General features: G+C 49.0%; 6 protein-coding genes across 6 annotated transcripts; 4 read left to right on the top strand and 2 right to left on the bottom strand.

The window, feature by feature from the left end:
• Positions 1-901: 901 nt before the first annotated feature.
• On the top strand, positions 902-1,404 carry RPL43B (60S ribosomal protein eL43 RPL43B; the record flags this gene model as incomplete). The annotated part of the gene is made up of 3 exons (XM_076687471.1): positions 902-903; positions 1,074-1,286; positions 1,341-1,404. Coding segments are annotated over 3 exons (279 nt in total).
• Positions 1,405-2,173: 769 nt separating this feature from the next.
• On the top strand, positions 2,174-4,081 carry TRVA0_059S00540 (uncharacterized protein; the record flags this gene model as incomplete). Its single annotated transcript, XM_076687470.1, has 1 exon — positions 2,174-4,081. The coding sequence occupies one exon, from the start codon at positions 2,174-2,176 to the stop codon at positions 4,079-4,081; it is 1,908 nt and encodes a 635-aa protein (XP_076538308.1).
• Positions 4,082-6,500: 2,419 nt separating this feature from the next.
• TRVA0_059S00518 (uncharacterized protein) lies at positions 6,501-6,962 on the top strand (the record flags this gene model as incomplete). Its single annotated transcript, XM_076687469.1, has 1 exon — positions 6,501-6,962. One exon carries the CDS (start codon positions 6,501-6,503, stop codon positions 6,960-6,962), a length of 462 nt encoding a protein of 153 aa, XP_076538307.1.
• A 1,219-nt stretch (positions 6,963-8,181) lies between these two features.
• SFC1 (Sfc1p) lies at positions 8,182-9,135 on the bottom strand (the record flags this gene model as incomplete). Its single annotated transcript, XM_076687468.1, has 1 exon — positions 8,182-9,135. One exon carries the CDS (start codon positions 9,133-9,135, stop codon positions 8,182-8,184), a length of 954 nt encoding a protein of 317 aa, XP_076538306.1.
• Positions 9,136-9,963: 828 nt separating this feature from the next.
• Positions 9,964-11,277, bottom strand: TWF1 (twinfilin TWF1; the record flags this gene model as incomplete). The annotated part of the gene is made up of 6 exons (XM_076687467.1): positions 9,964-10,104; positions 10,181-10,296; positions 10,356-10,494; positions 10,563-11,077; positions 11,127-11,204; positions 11,253-11,277. The coding sequence occupies 6 exons, from the start codon at positions 11,275-11,277 to the stop codon at positions 9,964-9,966; spliced, it is 1,014 nt and encodes a 337-aa protein (XP_076538305.1).
• A 2,262-nt stretch (positions 11,278-13,539) lies between these two features.
• Positions 13,540-16,734, top strand: LTE1 (mitotic regulator LTE1; the record flags this gene model as incomplete). Its single annotated transcript, XM_076687466.1, has 1 exon — positions 13,540-16,734. One exon carries the CDS (start codon positions 13,540-13,542, stop codon positions 16,732-16,734), a length of 3,195 nt encoding a protein of 1,064 aa, XP_076538304.1.
• Positions 16,735-16,795: the final 61 nt, after the last annotated feature.

Raw genomic sequence — 16,795 nt, 5'->3', positions numbered from 1 at the left:
GTTGAAGTCGCCTCCTCTAGACATGCCCACCTAAAACTGGCTCGTAAATTTTCAAACCACTTTATAGAGACCGTCTGGAGTAATCAGAAGCGTTGTGTGGCTTTCACCTGGTCAAATTTTGGGATTTTGGAGGGGCTTGGAGGAACTTAAAGGGCGGGATGATGATACGTGTTTCACGAAATGCAATGGGGGAGGAGGATACGCGAACGACAGCCCGCTGGTCCCAACGCGCATATATATATAGTCAGGCACGAAATAATTCAGACACCGCAGCGAGGCTTAGAGAAGCCGCGTCTCAAGACTCTGTAGCTGCCTCCGCCCCTGACCTACGTCTATAATATCTACGCCATAATACTTACGTACGACACTCAGCTACGCTATACAGTTAATTATGAAATCTTCCATAGCCGGATCAGTTCGATCCCCCTGAGGGCGACCAGCTCCATACCACTACGCCATCTAGTTGGAACTCGGCGAAGCCGAGCCACAGGGGGTCTGGGGGAACTGGTCCCCCCAGTGTGTGCCCTTTCCACAAAGTCGGGGGCGGCAGTGGCATATATATACATCTGGCCAGATGCCTGGAGCGAGCCGCACGCATTGGCCACTTCCTTTGTCTACTTCCACTTTGGGCAGGAACGTGTCACAGAGAGGACCCATTATTACGCTCAGGGATGTGTATATTTGGGGCTGAAGAAATCTTGGGCTCGCGGCATTGAAAAGCCGCGGGAGTCCCGGCACGGAATTCTCCATAGTGCGCGCAGCAAGCAAGCCCTACGGGTTGGGAGTATAGCGAGGTAGGCCCCGAATTGGGAGGTATGGCAGGACCCAGAGGCAGGCACTCGGTGAAAAGTTATTCTTGATCTTTTTTGTTCACGACACATAACGACGACAGTAGACAAAAATGTATGTACCATGGAACGATAGCGACGTGGAGAGCTCTGTTATTTTGAAAGTCCATGATGGGACGATATGTTGATACCCTCGAGCAAAATACCCTCGGGAAATAATGGACGGACGGATGATACAGAAGCTCTCGACAAATATAACGAGTAGACGGCTAACGACTCAAACAGGACTAAGCGAACCAAGAAGGTCGGTATCACCGGTAAGTACGGTGTCAGATACGGTTCCTCTCTCCGACGACTCTGTAAGAAGATTGAGACCCAGCAGCACGCCAAGTACGACTGCACTTTCTGCGGCAAGACCTCTGTCAAGCGAGTTGCTACTGGTGTCTGGAACTGCAAGTCCTGCGACAAGACCATTGCTGGTGGTGCTTACAACGTCAGGTATGTTCTCTCTCCCATTTTTGGATTCTATTATGTTTACTAACTCTTTTTTAGCACTCCTGCCGCCGTTACTGTCCGATCCACCATGCGACGACTCCGAGAGCTCGCTGAGGCATAAAAGTACTCAATGTATATTTAATATGACACCCTGCAAAAATAATGACGGTTTTCTTTCAACTCTCTTGGGGGGCCAGCCCCCCAAACCCCCCGTGGCTCCGCTGCGCGGAGGGTTTCGGTCTCAAATGTGCGCACCCTGGTAAGCTGTAAGCATATTTCAGCACTGCTTATCCTAATCGCACTCGATGACACTGGCGTATGCCCTCTCACGATGACAATGGCATTTGATGCTGAGAAACGGCCCTGTATAATATCGTCATATGCCATTGACAAAAAGATACTGACCTAACTAAGTTATTCGGCCATCCTCTCACTCACACTCTCTTAACTCCGCCATACAACAAGCATCTTCAGATATACCACTAATAACCTCCTACATACCGTTACGTCGAGCACTGTAATTAGCCCCTACATACAAGTGCCATCTAGCACTAATAACTCCTACATTCAACCTATAGCATCTACAGACTTATACCGGTACAGTAGTATTCGGTACGGCATACGTGTATAGGCAGGGGGTAATATGCGGCTGTGCCGCCTGTGTGCACGTGACTGTTAACTTGAATTAAGTTTGCCACTTCGGTACCGTGCAGGGCCTGCATCTGCGCAGCACGGATAACCTACTTGATAAACCTCTCCATGAATGTTCCTAATAAAACCAAAAATTATTATTGGGGAAACCATCATCTCCTTTGAGACCATATTACCAAAGTGAAGTAACGACCGTATTGCAAAAGTGAAGAAAAAGCCCCAAATTTTTTTTTGGAGAGATGAGCGAAGTGGACGAGACAGAGCCGCCTAATAAAAGGCTTTGCTCAGTGTGCCTGGAGAACCTTCCTCCGCCCTTGGAGAGCGCTGAGCTGCTCGCGACCCTGGGGTGTGGCCACTCTTACCACGACCTGTGCATCAAGACCTGGGCGGAGCGTACAAATAGCTGTCCGTCCTGTCGGGCCAGGTTCCATGAAATTGCGCTCCGCCGGGAGTTTGGCGGCGCCATCGTGCACACCATCGGCGTACCGGACAAGGAGGCACCCAAGGTGGAGAACGTCGAGGAAGAGCATGAGCAATTAGCGCGAGAGTACGCGCATCAGTTCGAGGAGCCTTTCGGCGACATTGAGAACTGCGTCATTTGTGCCTCTGGCGAGCGTGAGCAGGAGCTTCTTGTCTGTGACGGGTGTGACCGTACCTTCCATGTCACCTGTCTCGGGCTCGGCGAGGTACCGTTCAGCGACTGGTTCTGTCCGACCTGTGAGGTCGACGGCGAGAGCGCTTATTACCGTTTTGCCAACGAAACGGCTGCCAGTGGGTTCGACTCGTGCGAGGACGAAGTCGATGACTACGACCAGGACTGTAATACATCATACGGTCGGCTAATTGAGTCCATAATCAGGGACTTTGAGCGTCCTCGTACAGCTGCTGGCCGAAGAAGGCGTCCCGCTGTGCCCTCTTCGCGCCGCAGGGGGGGCCGGAGCATTTCCCGGCGCGCTTTCGCCGAGACGAGGGAACAGGTGCGGCGTACCCGCCAGCAGACTCGTAGCGTTGTCGATGGAGGAGGCCGTGTTGTAACCCCTGGAGAGGAAGATAGAGTCGCAATTAGCACGGTCGTTTATGCGCCGCAGGCGCCGCAGGTGCCGGCTCCGGTTATGTCGCCGGAGGAGGTGGAAGCATGGGAAATGCTAGAAAAGGCTCAGCATCTTGATGAAATGCCTGGAGAGCCTTCAGCAGAACCGCCTGCTGCATCTTCTAGTGCTGTACTGTCTTCTCCGCCTACAAGGAAACTGAAGCGCCCCACGAGAAAGACCAGGGCTGAATCCAGCACGACAAAGCCAAGTGATGAATCTAATTTGGTAAATCCAAGTGATGAATCGAATTCAGGGAATAATCACACGATGAAGTCCGGAAATGAACCCAGTTCGGCGAAGAATACAATCGTCAAGGCGGAGTCTTCGTCATCGGGGGGTTCATTGGTACAGTCTCTGTTATCAAACATCCGAAACGCGGGGTCCTCATCTATTAGGTTTGTCGGGGTGAATAATAATAACGCATCACCGGCATCATTAGGAAGCAACCGCAATTCGTTTTACAGCTCGGTGTCTTCTCCCGAACAGAGTACACGACAAATGTCGATGTCGCCTCCAGAGAGCAGAGCAACGTCTTTATCGCCTCCAGAAAGTAGGGCAATGTCTTTATCGCCCCCGGAGAGCAGAGCAATGTCGATGTCGCCTCAGCAGGACTCTAGCTCACCTCCTTCAATTGCATCCCCGCCACCAACTAGCGAGATTCCAGTGATTTCTCTTGAATCCACCAGAGATATTCCGCGCTCTCCACTGCGCCATGCGACCGCCAAACGCCTTCCGGCCTGGTTCCGGCCCCGTTCGCATACAGTTGGCTCTGCGCCCGTCCCTGCCACCGCTATTAACAACAGCCAACTATCGCTGGAGCAGAAAGAGCGCGTACAGAGTTTGGTGCGAGATGCCCTGCGCCCGATGTATCGTTCAGGCAAAATCGACAAAGCCCAGTACACGCGCATTAACAAGCGGGTCAGCAGGCAGATGTACGAACGCCTGCGCGACCTTGCTGATGACCTCACGACCGACACGACCTCCTCCTCTAATGACTTGTCCCGGTATAAAGACGTTGTACGGGACTTTGTGAAGTACGAACTCGAAGACTTGTAATTTATATATTTATTGTTAATCTTTTCCATGGGCTTATGATCATTTGTAGCACCTTCCCAGTTTATCAACTCCTACTGTACCGGTAACCTACGTGGTACTGCCAATGTCACCCCTTTTCAAATAACTTCTGGAGTATACCTCAATGTATGAAAATAACTGGCATTCAAAAATATATATCGACTACGAAAGGAAAGACAACTGCTAATTTCTAGCTGGTATCGACTAATGATGTGCCTCCAGGATCATACTGGGGTAATGAGCGAAGCAATTGCACACTTGTAACGGTCATCGTTTATTTTTCTTTTTTTTGAAGCAAGGTTGTATAGAATCCGCATCACGCGCGCTTGCAGTTGAAGACGAGCCTCATCGCGGCACACATGAACCTCATCCTGGGCACACATTTGTGCAAGACAGGATGTACAGATCCCCAAAATTTTTGCAAAATTTGCAAAAACTCCAGTAGTTAGTCAGTTAAACTAGTAGAACTAGGAGCTTCTCTATTATTGTGTAATGTCCCCTGCCAAACATTACGGCCAACCTTTCACAGGCTTGTCAATTGTAAGCCTAGTCATACAAGGAGAATCCCTTTTCCATTTGTCAAACTATGCCCCCTGAGACGCTGGTAACGGGGCGAGAAAGCCGTGTAACCACTTATGACGGCGCCGCACGGTACGCGGCTACATGAGACATTATTTCCTAAAATGGAAAGGATCACCTTTTCAGGGGTGAAAGTATCCACCCCGAAGCTCCGCAACGGGAAGCAGACTCCACAGGGACGCGATGCGCTGGATGAAGCGTCAATTAGCTTGAAGAGTGTGCAATTGGGAAACTTTCGCAAATTCTATTTTTGAGCTGTTTGATAAATTCTCGAATTACCGGCAGCAAAACGACATGGAATAAATTATTGTTACCATCTTTACCGGTACTGTACTACGGTAGACAATTGGTTACAGAACATCAATAATGTGTTACAAGGAATTGGCATTCGCTATTTGAATTCGTAGCAGTCCTTGGACTGGCTGCATGGATTTATCATTAAGCCTACGGGTTGGTAATTGGAAAATTCTACTGGTGTTTCTTGGCTACCTGGTAGAAGATATTTAACACCAGTAATACGGCAATAATGCCTGCTAATAATCTTGATTAGTATCGGGATTTGCCGATATTTGATAATTATGAGGTAAATCATAGCTACCATATTCTGATCCCTTGATTCCTTGATAAGATCCAGTATTTTATTTTATTTTCTAAATGCCGTGATATTTATACAGTACCTAATGGAAACTTTGATCGTTGATTTTAAACTCAAAGCTACCGTACTTTTATGTGAAATAAAAGTATCAAAGAAAAAAACGTCAATCGTCTGTCGTGCAAATTCTGACGTATGATTTACAAGCCGCGCAGCTCACTTCGAAACCCCCAATTGAATTCGAGGGCCAGCCCTCGAGCTCCTGTAGTTGGGGGCTCTGCCCCCAAACCCCCGTAGCTCGACTTCGCTGAGGGGATTGTCATACTTTGGAGATTATCTCCGCGAAGCGGAGCCTCAGGGGGGTTTGGGGGGACTGGTCCCCCCAAGGACTAGGGAGAGGCTGTGCCGCACTATAACCAAGTGAGGTTGTTGAGTGCGGCTCATTGACAAATTACTAGATGAAACACTGCTGCACATATGAAAAGGAAAAGTCAGCTGCAGTAATTATACGAAGAGACTAATATTCCCAATTTGGTTATCAATCGCTTGATTAAACCGCTATTCACCGCCCTAATCAGATGAGCATGCAGCATTCGTAATACTCACAACTATTCATTTCACATGGCACATTGACCGTATAGGCCAATTGTTGGGTATTCCCTCACTAAAAGTGGCTCATAGAACCAATTATTATCACGGTCATATATGAATGGTGGGCCATTTTTAGCATCAAATGGTACTCCCCCCTCGTGTTCCCCCATCGGATCGGCACCTTCTAGAAGGCTGAGCCGCGTAGGGCTGTGTACCACACCGCCGCCATGCGCGCCACTACGTCATTGGCAGTCGGAACATGGCTACTTCCGGAGACGCGATGAAACGTTCGAATACGACAAGAATACCAACTCCAACCGCCCTAGTAGCGCGATATACTTCAATCCAGGGCGTGAAACACTGTTTGACCCGACCAGTCATGACTACGGTACTCCAGGGGCGGCCGCTGGCCTACGCAATGTCTGATGGGTCCCGCCAAGCCCTCCTTTTGAGGCAGCGCGCGGGGGCAAGGGCACACTGCACCCACGCGTCCACTTCTGCGCCCTGAATCTTCGTGATTGGCTGTGTCTGCAACCTTGGCATTGGGGGATGTCTAGCCGCTTATAGCTTGGAAGCTTAAATAGCCCGGTGCATCCTGCGTTATTTTCCTTCATCATCATCACATTCCATTGGATAACAATGTCTGCTCGAGATTACTACGGAAACGAGGGCCAGGGCCAGAACCAGTACGGCAACCAGCAGTACGGCAACCAGCAGCCGCAGCAGCCGCAGCAGTACGACCAGAACGGCAACCCGGTCGACGGGGACCGAGGCCTCGGTGGCGCTCTTCTTGGTGCGGCTGCGGGCGGCTTTGCCGGCCACAAGCTTGGCCACAACTCTGGCCACGGTGGTCTGGGCACCATTGGCGGTGTAATTGCCGGTGCCATCTCGGGCAACTACCTTGGCGACAAGATCTCTGACCACCGACACGAGAAGAAGCATGAGCAGCACCAGGGCGGCTATCCTCCACAGGGCCCACCACCGGGATACCCACCTCAGCAGGGCGGCGGCTACTACCCACCTCCTCAGGGTCGAGGCTTGGACGAAGGTGCTAACCAGGGCTACTACGGCAACAACAACAACAACAACAACCAGTGGTAGTTACGTTCATATCGCTTGTTATGATTTTTTTAATTGAATTGTTTTGTTGAGAACCTCAATTTGACGTAGAGACTGTGGGACCCCTGCGTTAACGTAACATGGGTGCTTCGTATCGTGTACATTGAATTCTCATTAATCAGTTATGCAGGTTCAGGTACTGTAACTGTATTGTTTTGTAATTTGGAGCCACTAGGCACTTGGGGGGCATGCCCCCCAAACCCCCCAAAGCTGGGGGTAACCCCCCAGACCCCCTTTAATGATTCGAATATGATTAATCCAATCAAATATCAAAGAATGTCTACTCAATTTCAGCCGTTCTCAACGTGTACTGCATTTGTATTGCATTTGCCGTGCAGTGCCCAAAACTGTGTATGGTTTATTAACAATGTAGGGTTTGTGAGTAGAGACAACCAAGCCGATGTATTTAGGTAGGCTGCTCACCATCTTATATTTACTGATTGCGAGCACAATAGATCCTGATAAGATAAAAAATCATAGTACCGGATACTGTACTTGATTATCGAAATAGAGTACCGGTATCTGAATAGTTAAAATATTGGAATGATGAATACCTACATCTCCTGGCTAGCACCATTTGTTATCGTAGCTTCATTACACTATCTAGTATTCATATGACTTTATAGCAAGTGAATAAGTTGACGGAATTGCTAATTGAAATAAATCGTTATTTGTAATTCGGTAGATAGAGCATATTACAATTGATAGACCAAGCATAACACATTTGGGTGAAGTATGGCCATAATACTGCGTCTACTACCGCTCTATTACCGCTGTACGCCCAGGCACTTACGGCTTTTGACTCTCCGAGATATATAGTGCTTATTTTTATATTCACAGATCTAGATTAGAAAAAGTCGACTTCTGGTATTCAAAACACGAGATACACAAGATTAAAAACCAAACTACCAACGCCGGTAAGGCCGGTCCGATACAAAAAGAACTTAACGTTCAATCATTTACGATTATTGTTTATGATCTGTTATTGTTTATGCTGTTCGTATGATCCGTTATTGTTTATGCTTTTCGTAAAAAAATTGCGAGAGCATAAGTCTTTCGTACTCCGAATACGATAATAAAACGGGTCATGCAAGACGATAATTCAAAATTACGATAAACGATGTCCGGATAGTAAAAGAAAAATTTTAATTCGTTACATTCGTAAAAGCTCAAAAAAGGAATCACTCTTTTGAAAGCCCATTTAGAAGATCTTCTTCTGGAAGACCTTGGTGCCGTCCAACATGTTTCGGACGTACTCGTAAACAGTAAAGGTCACGGCCTGGCCAGGGGCAACTCTCATGATTCGAGGAGTGATACCTCTGTACAATGCATGCACGCCCTCCTCTCGGACGAGCTGGGTGAAGATTCGAGTGAACCGGCCGAGACCGCTTTCCGTAGAAAGACCTCGCTCTCGCTGCATTCGCGTCTTCACGGTATCGAGCGGAGCGTTGGACAGAGGACCCATCGCACCGGAGATGAGGCCAATGATCGAAGTCTGCCACGATGGGAGGTTCTTCAGTTCTGGCTGGGCGTCCTCGAGACGCTTCTTGAACGCAGAGTACGCGGTGAAGTTGACACCCTGGTTAGTGGCCTGTCGCGCAGCAGTAAGCACGACACCTCGGTACAGGGCGCTGACGCCCTCCTCCTTGATGACGGAGGTCAAACAATGCCAGGTGTTTCGGTACCGTGGAGCGTCAATTGCGTCCGTCATGGAATGCGACTGGGACTGCAGTCGAATTTTAATGACATCAGTAGGGTTAACAATCACCACCGCCTCGGTAATACCAGCACCGACACCAGCAATGAAAGTTCGCGTGGACGAAATTGCCGACCCATCGGCTGGCGCCAACTTCCGCTTGTAGAATTCGTAGGTCGAGAATCGGATGGCCATCTTTGGAGTAATACCTCCCACGACGGCGCCGAGACCCTTGTAGAGGCCAAGTGGAGTTTCCTTCTTGACAATGTCGACACCAGTGCCGATGAAGCCCCGACGCACGACCTTGGCGACTTGGTCGCCGGTACCGGCTTTTTTGTTCAATTGCATGCGGACCTTGATGGTATCGAGAGGATGGCAGGTGAATGCCTCGCACATACCAGCGGTACCACCCGCAATGAGCTCAACGACTGGGTTGGATCGTCTCTTCGCGACGGCCATTATGAATTATTCGTAGTAGTAAAGTAAAGTAAAGTGATTGAATGAGAAAGGATGGAAGAAGAAGTCGCGAAGACTTGATATATGCGTTTTTTTAATTCCACCGCAAAGTAAATAAATAAAAATGCAAAATCCAATATACCAATGGATAAATAACACAGCCTAAGATCCGAGTCTTTTTCGGAGGGAAACATTTCACCTTTATATAGACCATCCCTGGGGCAGCCTGGGGGGTGGGCCCCTATAATCTCGGCATTGACTGAATCCTTTCCTGTCGGACAGAAGGCAATGTTTCTCACTCACTATACCTCATTCCTACATAATAGGCTCATTTGATTTCCGCTCCCTCCAACCTAGCCGCCGACCGCCAACCAAACCCTCCACGTTTTATTTTTTTTTTTCTCTCATCAAATTCTACATAACCTCTGGTCAATTCTTTCTCCCCTGCTCTTTCCCCCCCAGCCCTATTCCTTCAAAAAAAACTCTTTTCCTCCACTTTCTTCACATGGGCCCTGGAACACACGATAACGGACGTGCGTTGGTCCGTGAAACTCTGGGGAAAGGAACAGTGAGAAACCCTAAACCACGTGCGGATAGGTAACCGAACTTTGCCCGGACCGGTCCTCGGAGCCGACTTTTAAGCGCGGCTGGGTGTCACTCCGAGACCCTGGTGAGGTCCCGGGGTGAGGCCGCCGAGGTGCCTATTGGGCGGGCGATTTGGTCATATTTCTCCATCAAACCGAGGTGATAAGCTGTTTTGCTTTTCTTTCATTGGGCGCAATATACGTGTCTATCTCTGCTATACATATGCTATAGGCTGTACGTAGTGGTTTATCGTCGACCGGGGCGTTTGGGTCGGTTGAATTTCGGGGTAGATGTGCCGGTAGAGGGCGTGGAGGACTGGGCTTGTTCGTAGGCCAGTTCGCCGCGGATAAACTCCTCGGTCACCTCCTCAGCGTCGGTTGATTCGATCTGTGAGTTTATAGTTAGCACATCATCTCCTGTACCCCACAATCCATCAAACTAATAAAATAACATTGTGACTTACAACTTTGGCGATGGACAGGCCCCGTTTCTGCAGCTCGCTAACCAGAGCGCTTCTGTCTCCGGCATAGAGCACCCGCTTTTTGATGGAAGACTTGGACGGGCAGGTATAAATCAATACTGCAATAACAATAGTTAGCCAATAGCCTCCCAAAAAAAAAAACATAAAAAAAACGTACCAATAGGAGAGCCGTTATAATCATGTAGCTTAAACAGCGTATATTGGGGGTCATTACGGTCGACAACCGCATTCAAAGAGCCACGGGATATCTCTTTAGCCGGCTGGCCGACGACTACCTGCTCGTTTTCGTCAATGACCTATGAAACACGGTAATAGTTAGCATATAATCGGCGGGATTTCGGAATTCGGATTAATTGCGACTTACCAGCACAAATGCGCTATTGCCGCTGGCGGCATTGAGCTCCTGCACTGCTTGATCTACGCCCTCGCTGTCCATGGGCAGCGAGAATCCGCTGCTGCTGTCGGACGGTCGGACATGACTCTTCCTGCTTGCAGTGCTGAACATCTGGTCCGCCTCACGCTCCAGCGTCTGTTTCAGCGACCGCTCTTCCTCCGTCTCCGGGGCAGCTGCTGCGATGTGTGCCTTATGGGCCCGCCAGCCCCTGGGCGACACTTCGTCGAGGTCGGTCCAGAACAGAATATGGCTGAACCGCTCAGCACCACCAAGCTGACGCTGGACTGTGGATGCGCTCGACGCGTAAAGCATCTTGGACCGTACAGGGGCCGAATCAGGCACAAACGAGATGAACGCGTAGTCGTCGCCTTCGAGCTTGTGGACAATGTATCGAGCGTCTTTCGGGGTCAATCGCCTGGAAACTTCGTCAAAATCAGCCTCATGGTCCGAGCTGCCTTCAATTGTTTCGTCGTGCTCACACGATTCTAGTTTGGTTAGTCAGAATATCGGGTGGTAGTTTAGTGGTTACGGTACCTTTGTCAATCTGGATCAGGAGAGTGCGATGACCTGCGGCGACGTAGTCATTGAACTTTGCCAGGAGATCCTCTGATGCTTTAGAGGGGTGTTAGTGGATCAATTGAGAGAGCTGGGTCCTCTTACCGGTAATTCCAGACTGATTCGACATGTTTTCTCCGTATTCTCCGTAGTGATGTACACCAGGTACGTTGGAAGTTGGTACCGTTATGGAGTTGGGAACAAGCTCCGCCTCACCAATTCTACGAAATGTGCTATCGAGTATCGGCAAGCTTGTATTTCCTATGATTTACTAACTGTGTAGCAAAGTCAATACTATAATTTGTTAAATAAAGATTATTGTTTTTTTTTTTCATCAATGATTAGGGTCAATCGCCAAGCAAATGCTCATTGAATGAGGTCATTAATTGAGGTCACCCGGAGCAAAGACTCATTGGGTTCATCCAGAGCAAAGAACTCATTCGGTCCGCCTCGATCTCTTGGAGTTACCCATGGTACCCAACATGTGATAATTTTGAAGCTGTTGTTTCAAAGATTTCCAAGCCTCAAATCAAAAGAAGAAGTTCCAACGACACATCCCCCGGATTTTATCTCTCATTCCTCATCCATTGGTCTAGAATGCTTTATGATGGTACAATAGTCGGATCCGACGATTATCTTAGACTCATTGCTTGTGAAATTCGTTCTGCACCGGAATACCTCTCTAACCTACGCGCGCACATGTTGGCCCATATATTTATTTCTAGGCCGTGAAATTAGTGAATACTGTATTTCTCTATTATTTTCTCGTTATTCTTTTTTTTTTCTCTGTTAGTGGTGAGTGGAGCGTTTTATCCGGTGAAGTTCAACAGTCCAGTGGCTTAGACGATAGTTATCAGGCGAGCTGACGTGCTCCGACAATTTACCGTCCATTAGCCCGACTTCAAAAAATTCAACAAAATCTCGAGCCAAATGTTGGTACATATCTTACGTATTACGTATTACGTATTACGTGAATTCTATGGCTTAGCTGTAAATAGGAAGTGTGTTGGAGGCAATTGTAACTCCAATGTGATTATAACTCGTAATACTATTTCAAATCTGTAAGTTCGCTAGAATACGTATTCCTGGGCCATTGTATACATATCATTATGTCTACCATACTCTATAAAGCGTAACCACTGGAGTACTGTTATCCGAATAATTTCTCCCGCGGAATGCGGACAAACGTTTCTCCGGAATCAACCCGGTCAATGCCCGCGATTACCTTGCGCAGCTGGTTCTCGACCACCCTTTCTACAAAGTGTAATAGGCGCAGTTGACAATCTCCGCGAAGCGGAGCCACGGGAGCTCGAGGGCTGGCCCTCGAATGCATACTCTAGCTAGTATATTTGGGGGATTGGTTGCCTGAAGGTTTAGCTTGAGCCAATTACAATTCGCGCTTCCATCACGTAGAGAAATCCGAATATTTGTGAGCAAGCTACAGCAAACTTGTAGAGAATTCAAAGTACCAAGCACCAGCAAGAATTAACAAATACACTAACACAAGAGTATGCGGCTTGGTAACATTCCCAGCCTGCCCCAATTGTGGACAACTTGGGGGACAAAGTTGCTGCGAACGTGGCTATTGGTTACGAGATGCGTGTAAATGGACTCGGCCTCATCAAATACAACCCATAGATTAGTGCTACCTATTATCATTTCTGCGCCTGCTACTACAATATTACGTACTAGTGTTGGTGGGCGGTACACTACCAGTGGCTGTGTGTTTTTTTTAAAAACATCTTCATTTATTATTGTGGTATGTATGTACTGCGCAGGGGTTAGGATGAGTTCTGCGGCGCGTGCGGCTCCCTATCACGTGATTTACATTCCCCGAATTGTCGCCAAACCAGTTTGTTTACATTCTTCTTGTCTGAGGTAAGGGGGGTTCAGTTCGATCACTTGCAGCAGCTACGTAACTGAACCGACAAGGACCATCAATAGCTATTTCGATGGAATACGACAAAAAATTACGGAGATAAGTGAGGCATGCGGGGAGCTCAGATAGTAGTAGTCTATACCACAAAACGGGGCCCAAGCCACAGGCAATATACGGGAAATGATATGCCGTTGGCATATGGAACATGTAATATTTCCTACTGTGCAGGGTCCCACGCATGCGTAACAACAGAACAATCGCAAGAATATATATCATTTGTATTTATTTTTTCTTCCTTCTTGTCACCCACCGCGTAGCTGTGTACATACTGTGCATGTTTGTGAGCGCAAAAGTGAGCCTCGAAGCGTCAGAGCATAATCCTTGACCATTTATTCTCACATGAGGTAACCATTCTTTCGATTTTCCTAGCTCTTTTTTCAACCACCTGTATCGTATTGGAGAATATTGAAAAGATATAAGCATTGAGAATACCCACAAATATCCAACCGCGCCATGTCCATGAGTTCAGCGAGCAGGTCGCCATCAGTGCTGACCACTCCGAGCGATCCTATGGCGCGTTTGCCGTTCTTGTTTGCACGCTATAGTCCCGAAGTGTTTGACAAGCTGGCAAAGTCTGGCGCTCTGGACCACATATTTGAAGACGCGTCGGCGAAGAAGCGCAAAAAAGTCGTCCGTGCAACCCTGACGGAACTGGTCGTCTACCTGACGGCCGAGAGTACCCTGGATTACGGCCTTCTGTCTGACTTCTTTCTGACTTTCCGTAACTTCACCACTGCAAATAGCGTTGTCGAGCTGCTACTGTCGCGGCTGGCGTGGGCTGTGCATGCAAACGCCTCGAAGAACGGCGACGAAGTCGGTCATGACGTCCTGGTGCGAACATTTGTCGTGCTGAGGCACTGGCTGCTCAATTTCTTTGGCGACGACTTTGTGCCGAATGCGGATCTGCGCACCAAGTTCGCCTTCTTCCTCAATTTGCTCTATCGGTGGGACGCAACACAAGGCGACGAACGCGCCGTGCGCATATTCGACCAATTGCGCAAGTGCTGGGCCAAAATGTGTGCCGTGTACTGGTCCATGCCTGATTTTGACTCAGAGAAGCCAATTGTCCCGGGGGGAGAGTTTGGCATGGTGACGGTGGAGGATGAGGAAGGCACCAAAGCGGAACGGCGGTTGACCGTCCTGCGCTACTATAATGGGCCATCGAATCCACCTCCTGTAGAAACTCCCGAGAAGAAAGAGCCGGAAATTCCTGCCATGTTCATGGTTCCAGGGTCGCTGGTTAAAGGCGCTTTGGCAATGTCCGGAGACGTCGGTGTACACGCTGGTCGTGGGCCCTTTGCCGGCAAAGAGCTGGAGCACAAGTCGAGCAAACGCAGCCTGCGGCAGGCCATCAAGGAGAAATCGGAGAAAACGGCCGTGGGAAAGTTCTTTGGTCACTTTGTGTCCGCATTGGAGAAGCGGGTGAAAGTAGACGGAGATGACTCCACTTCTCGGCGCCAATCAGTAGAGAGGATTGATATCCTGAGTGCCAGGGTCATTGAGGAGCTGGATAGGATTCTTAAGTTCCAGGGACCTCCCATGAAAGCTGACCCAGTACCGCATGACTCCCCACCACCAATGGAAAGCTACTCTTCCGAAGAAGAAGAGGAAGGAGACGTGCTGATAGCAACACCAAAGCCAGAAGAATGGGCCAACTTTACTTCCGAGGATAGTGATGAAGGCGACACGATAGCCTACAAACCAATTCGCAAAAACCGCCCACCAGGCCGTATCTCCATGATTGATAACTTTGGCCTGCAGCGTACCCTGAGCCGAAAAGCACCACTCCCCCACAATGATATCCACAGTGACAACGAACATGACCCAATTGATGAGAACCACGACGATTACGAAACCGATACTAATGATTACGACCCTAACGACGATAATAATGATAATAACCACATCAACGGCACTTTTGATTTCATAGAGGCCGACCGGGTATCCAACTTCACCAACTCTATCACATCTATCAGCACTATTGCCAGCGCAAAGTCCTATGAATCTTATGACTCGTCGAAGAGCGTCTGCCGCTCAGTAATTTTGCCACAACGCTCGATCGCCTACCAAGCTCAGCAGGCCAACTTTTTGCGGCGCAGGGCGAACAATGGCAACCTGAAGCAGGCAGTGGCTCTTGAAAATGGTCTCCCGCTTTCGGAAAACTCTTCCACCACCTCCCTCGAAACGGGCGACTCCCGATTCAGCATGGGAAGCAGCGAAGACGAAGCGGAAGAGAAGGAAGAGGAGAAAGAGGAGGCCAACGCTTCAACCTCTACTGCGGGGACAACCAAGATTTACCAACAGTCAAACGACAGCAGCAAGAATATTTTAAATAACATTCTCAAGTCGTACCAGGGAGTGGACGCTGGAATTGCCGCGGAACTTGCCGCTATTCCCGACGACGAAGCGCCGGAAGAAGATGCCATTCGGGCTGCTTTGGAAAAGCTTGAGGGCCGTTACCACCGCAAGAGCCGGCCACACGATTCAATGGAACACGTACCCAAGCTTTCGTTTGACACCGACAGCAGTGGATGTAGTATCAGTACGGGCGCGCTCAGCTACTCCGAGTCGGAAGAGAGCGCTTCGCAATATGTGCACATCTCTGAAGACCACTCTGCATTGTATAGCGCGGCGTTTGATGACGGTAGCGTCATCCGTAACGCCGAGCTAGAACAGCTTAACATCCCGCATGGCATTGAGTCGCCGCAGCTTCCACAGCCCCCGAAGATACTCAAGCACCAAAGTAGCAGCATCACCATTACGCAGGAAAACGCTCATCTCGTTAATGCGCTGAATGGTATCCCGGTGCGGACGCTGAGCGACGAGCTGTCGCTGGAGAGCATCATGCAGGGCAACCATTTGCCGTTCATCCTTGATTTCAGTGCCAAGTACATCGGCCAACAGCTAACGCTTATTGAGCGAGATGCACTTTTGCAGGTTGACTGGAAGGAGCTTATTGAGCTGAGATGGACTGGTTCCAAGCTGAACCCCGTGCAGAGCTGGATCGCCTTCCTAGTGGAGCGCAACTCGCGGGGCGTGGAGCTAGTTATCTCGCGGTTCAACTTGGTGGTGAATTGGGTCAAGAGTGAAATTCTTCTCACTTGGTCCCCCGATGAGAGGGCCAACGTAATTTCAAGGTTCATCCAGATTGCCCATCATTGCCGAGTCATGCAGAACTTCTCGACGGCCATCCAGCTCGTGCTAGCGTTGGGATCGCCGATTATCCAGAAGTTATACCGCACCTGGAAACTAGTCTCTGCCAGCGACCAGAAGCTGTTTCGCCAGCTTGTCAAGCTCATTGATTCAGCGAATAACTTTGCCCATTTGCGATCGGAGCTGGAAAACATCAATGGGTCCAATGGGTGCATTCCGTTCGTGGGGCTTTACCTTTCTGACTTGATGAACAACGGCGCCAAGGATACTTTCTTGACTCACCCGGCAAATGGCGGCGAGCCACAGATCAACTTTGAAAAGTTCCAGACATCTGCATCTATTGTCAAAAGTCTGGTGCAAGGCATTCAATGGTCCTCAAACTACTCCGAGCTGGACTTCGCGGCGAGCCAAGAAGTGTTGGCCAAGTGCCTCTACGTGCATTCACTTACGATGGAAGAGATGGATTTGTGTTTTAGAAGTATCAATGAGCCATAAATAATGCATATTTTACCCACCCCTTCAACATTTCGAGCCGTTCATTAGAAATTAGTTAGTA

The sequence above is a fragment of the Trichomonascus vanleenenianus genome (assembly GCF_965637985.1).
Source record: "Trichomonascus vanleenenianus strain CLIB 3782 genome assembly, contig: TRVA0_059S, whole genome shotgun sequence".
Taxonomy (NCBI): domain Eukaryota; kingdom Fungi; phylum Ascomycota; class Dipodascomycetes; order Dipodascales; family Trichomonascaceae; genus Blastobotrys; species Blastobotrys vanleenenianus.
This window is presented reverse-complemented; position numbering and strand designations above follow the sequence as displayed.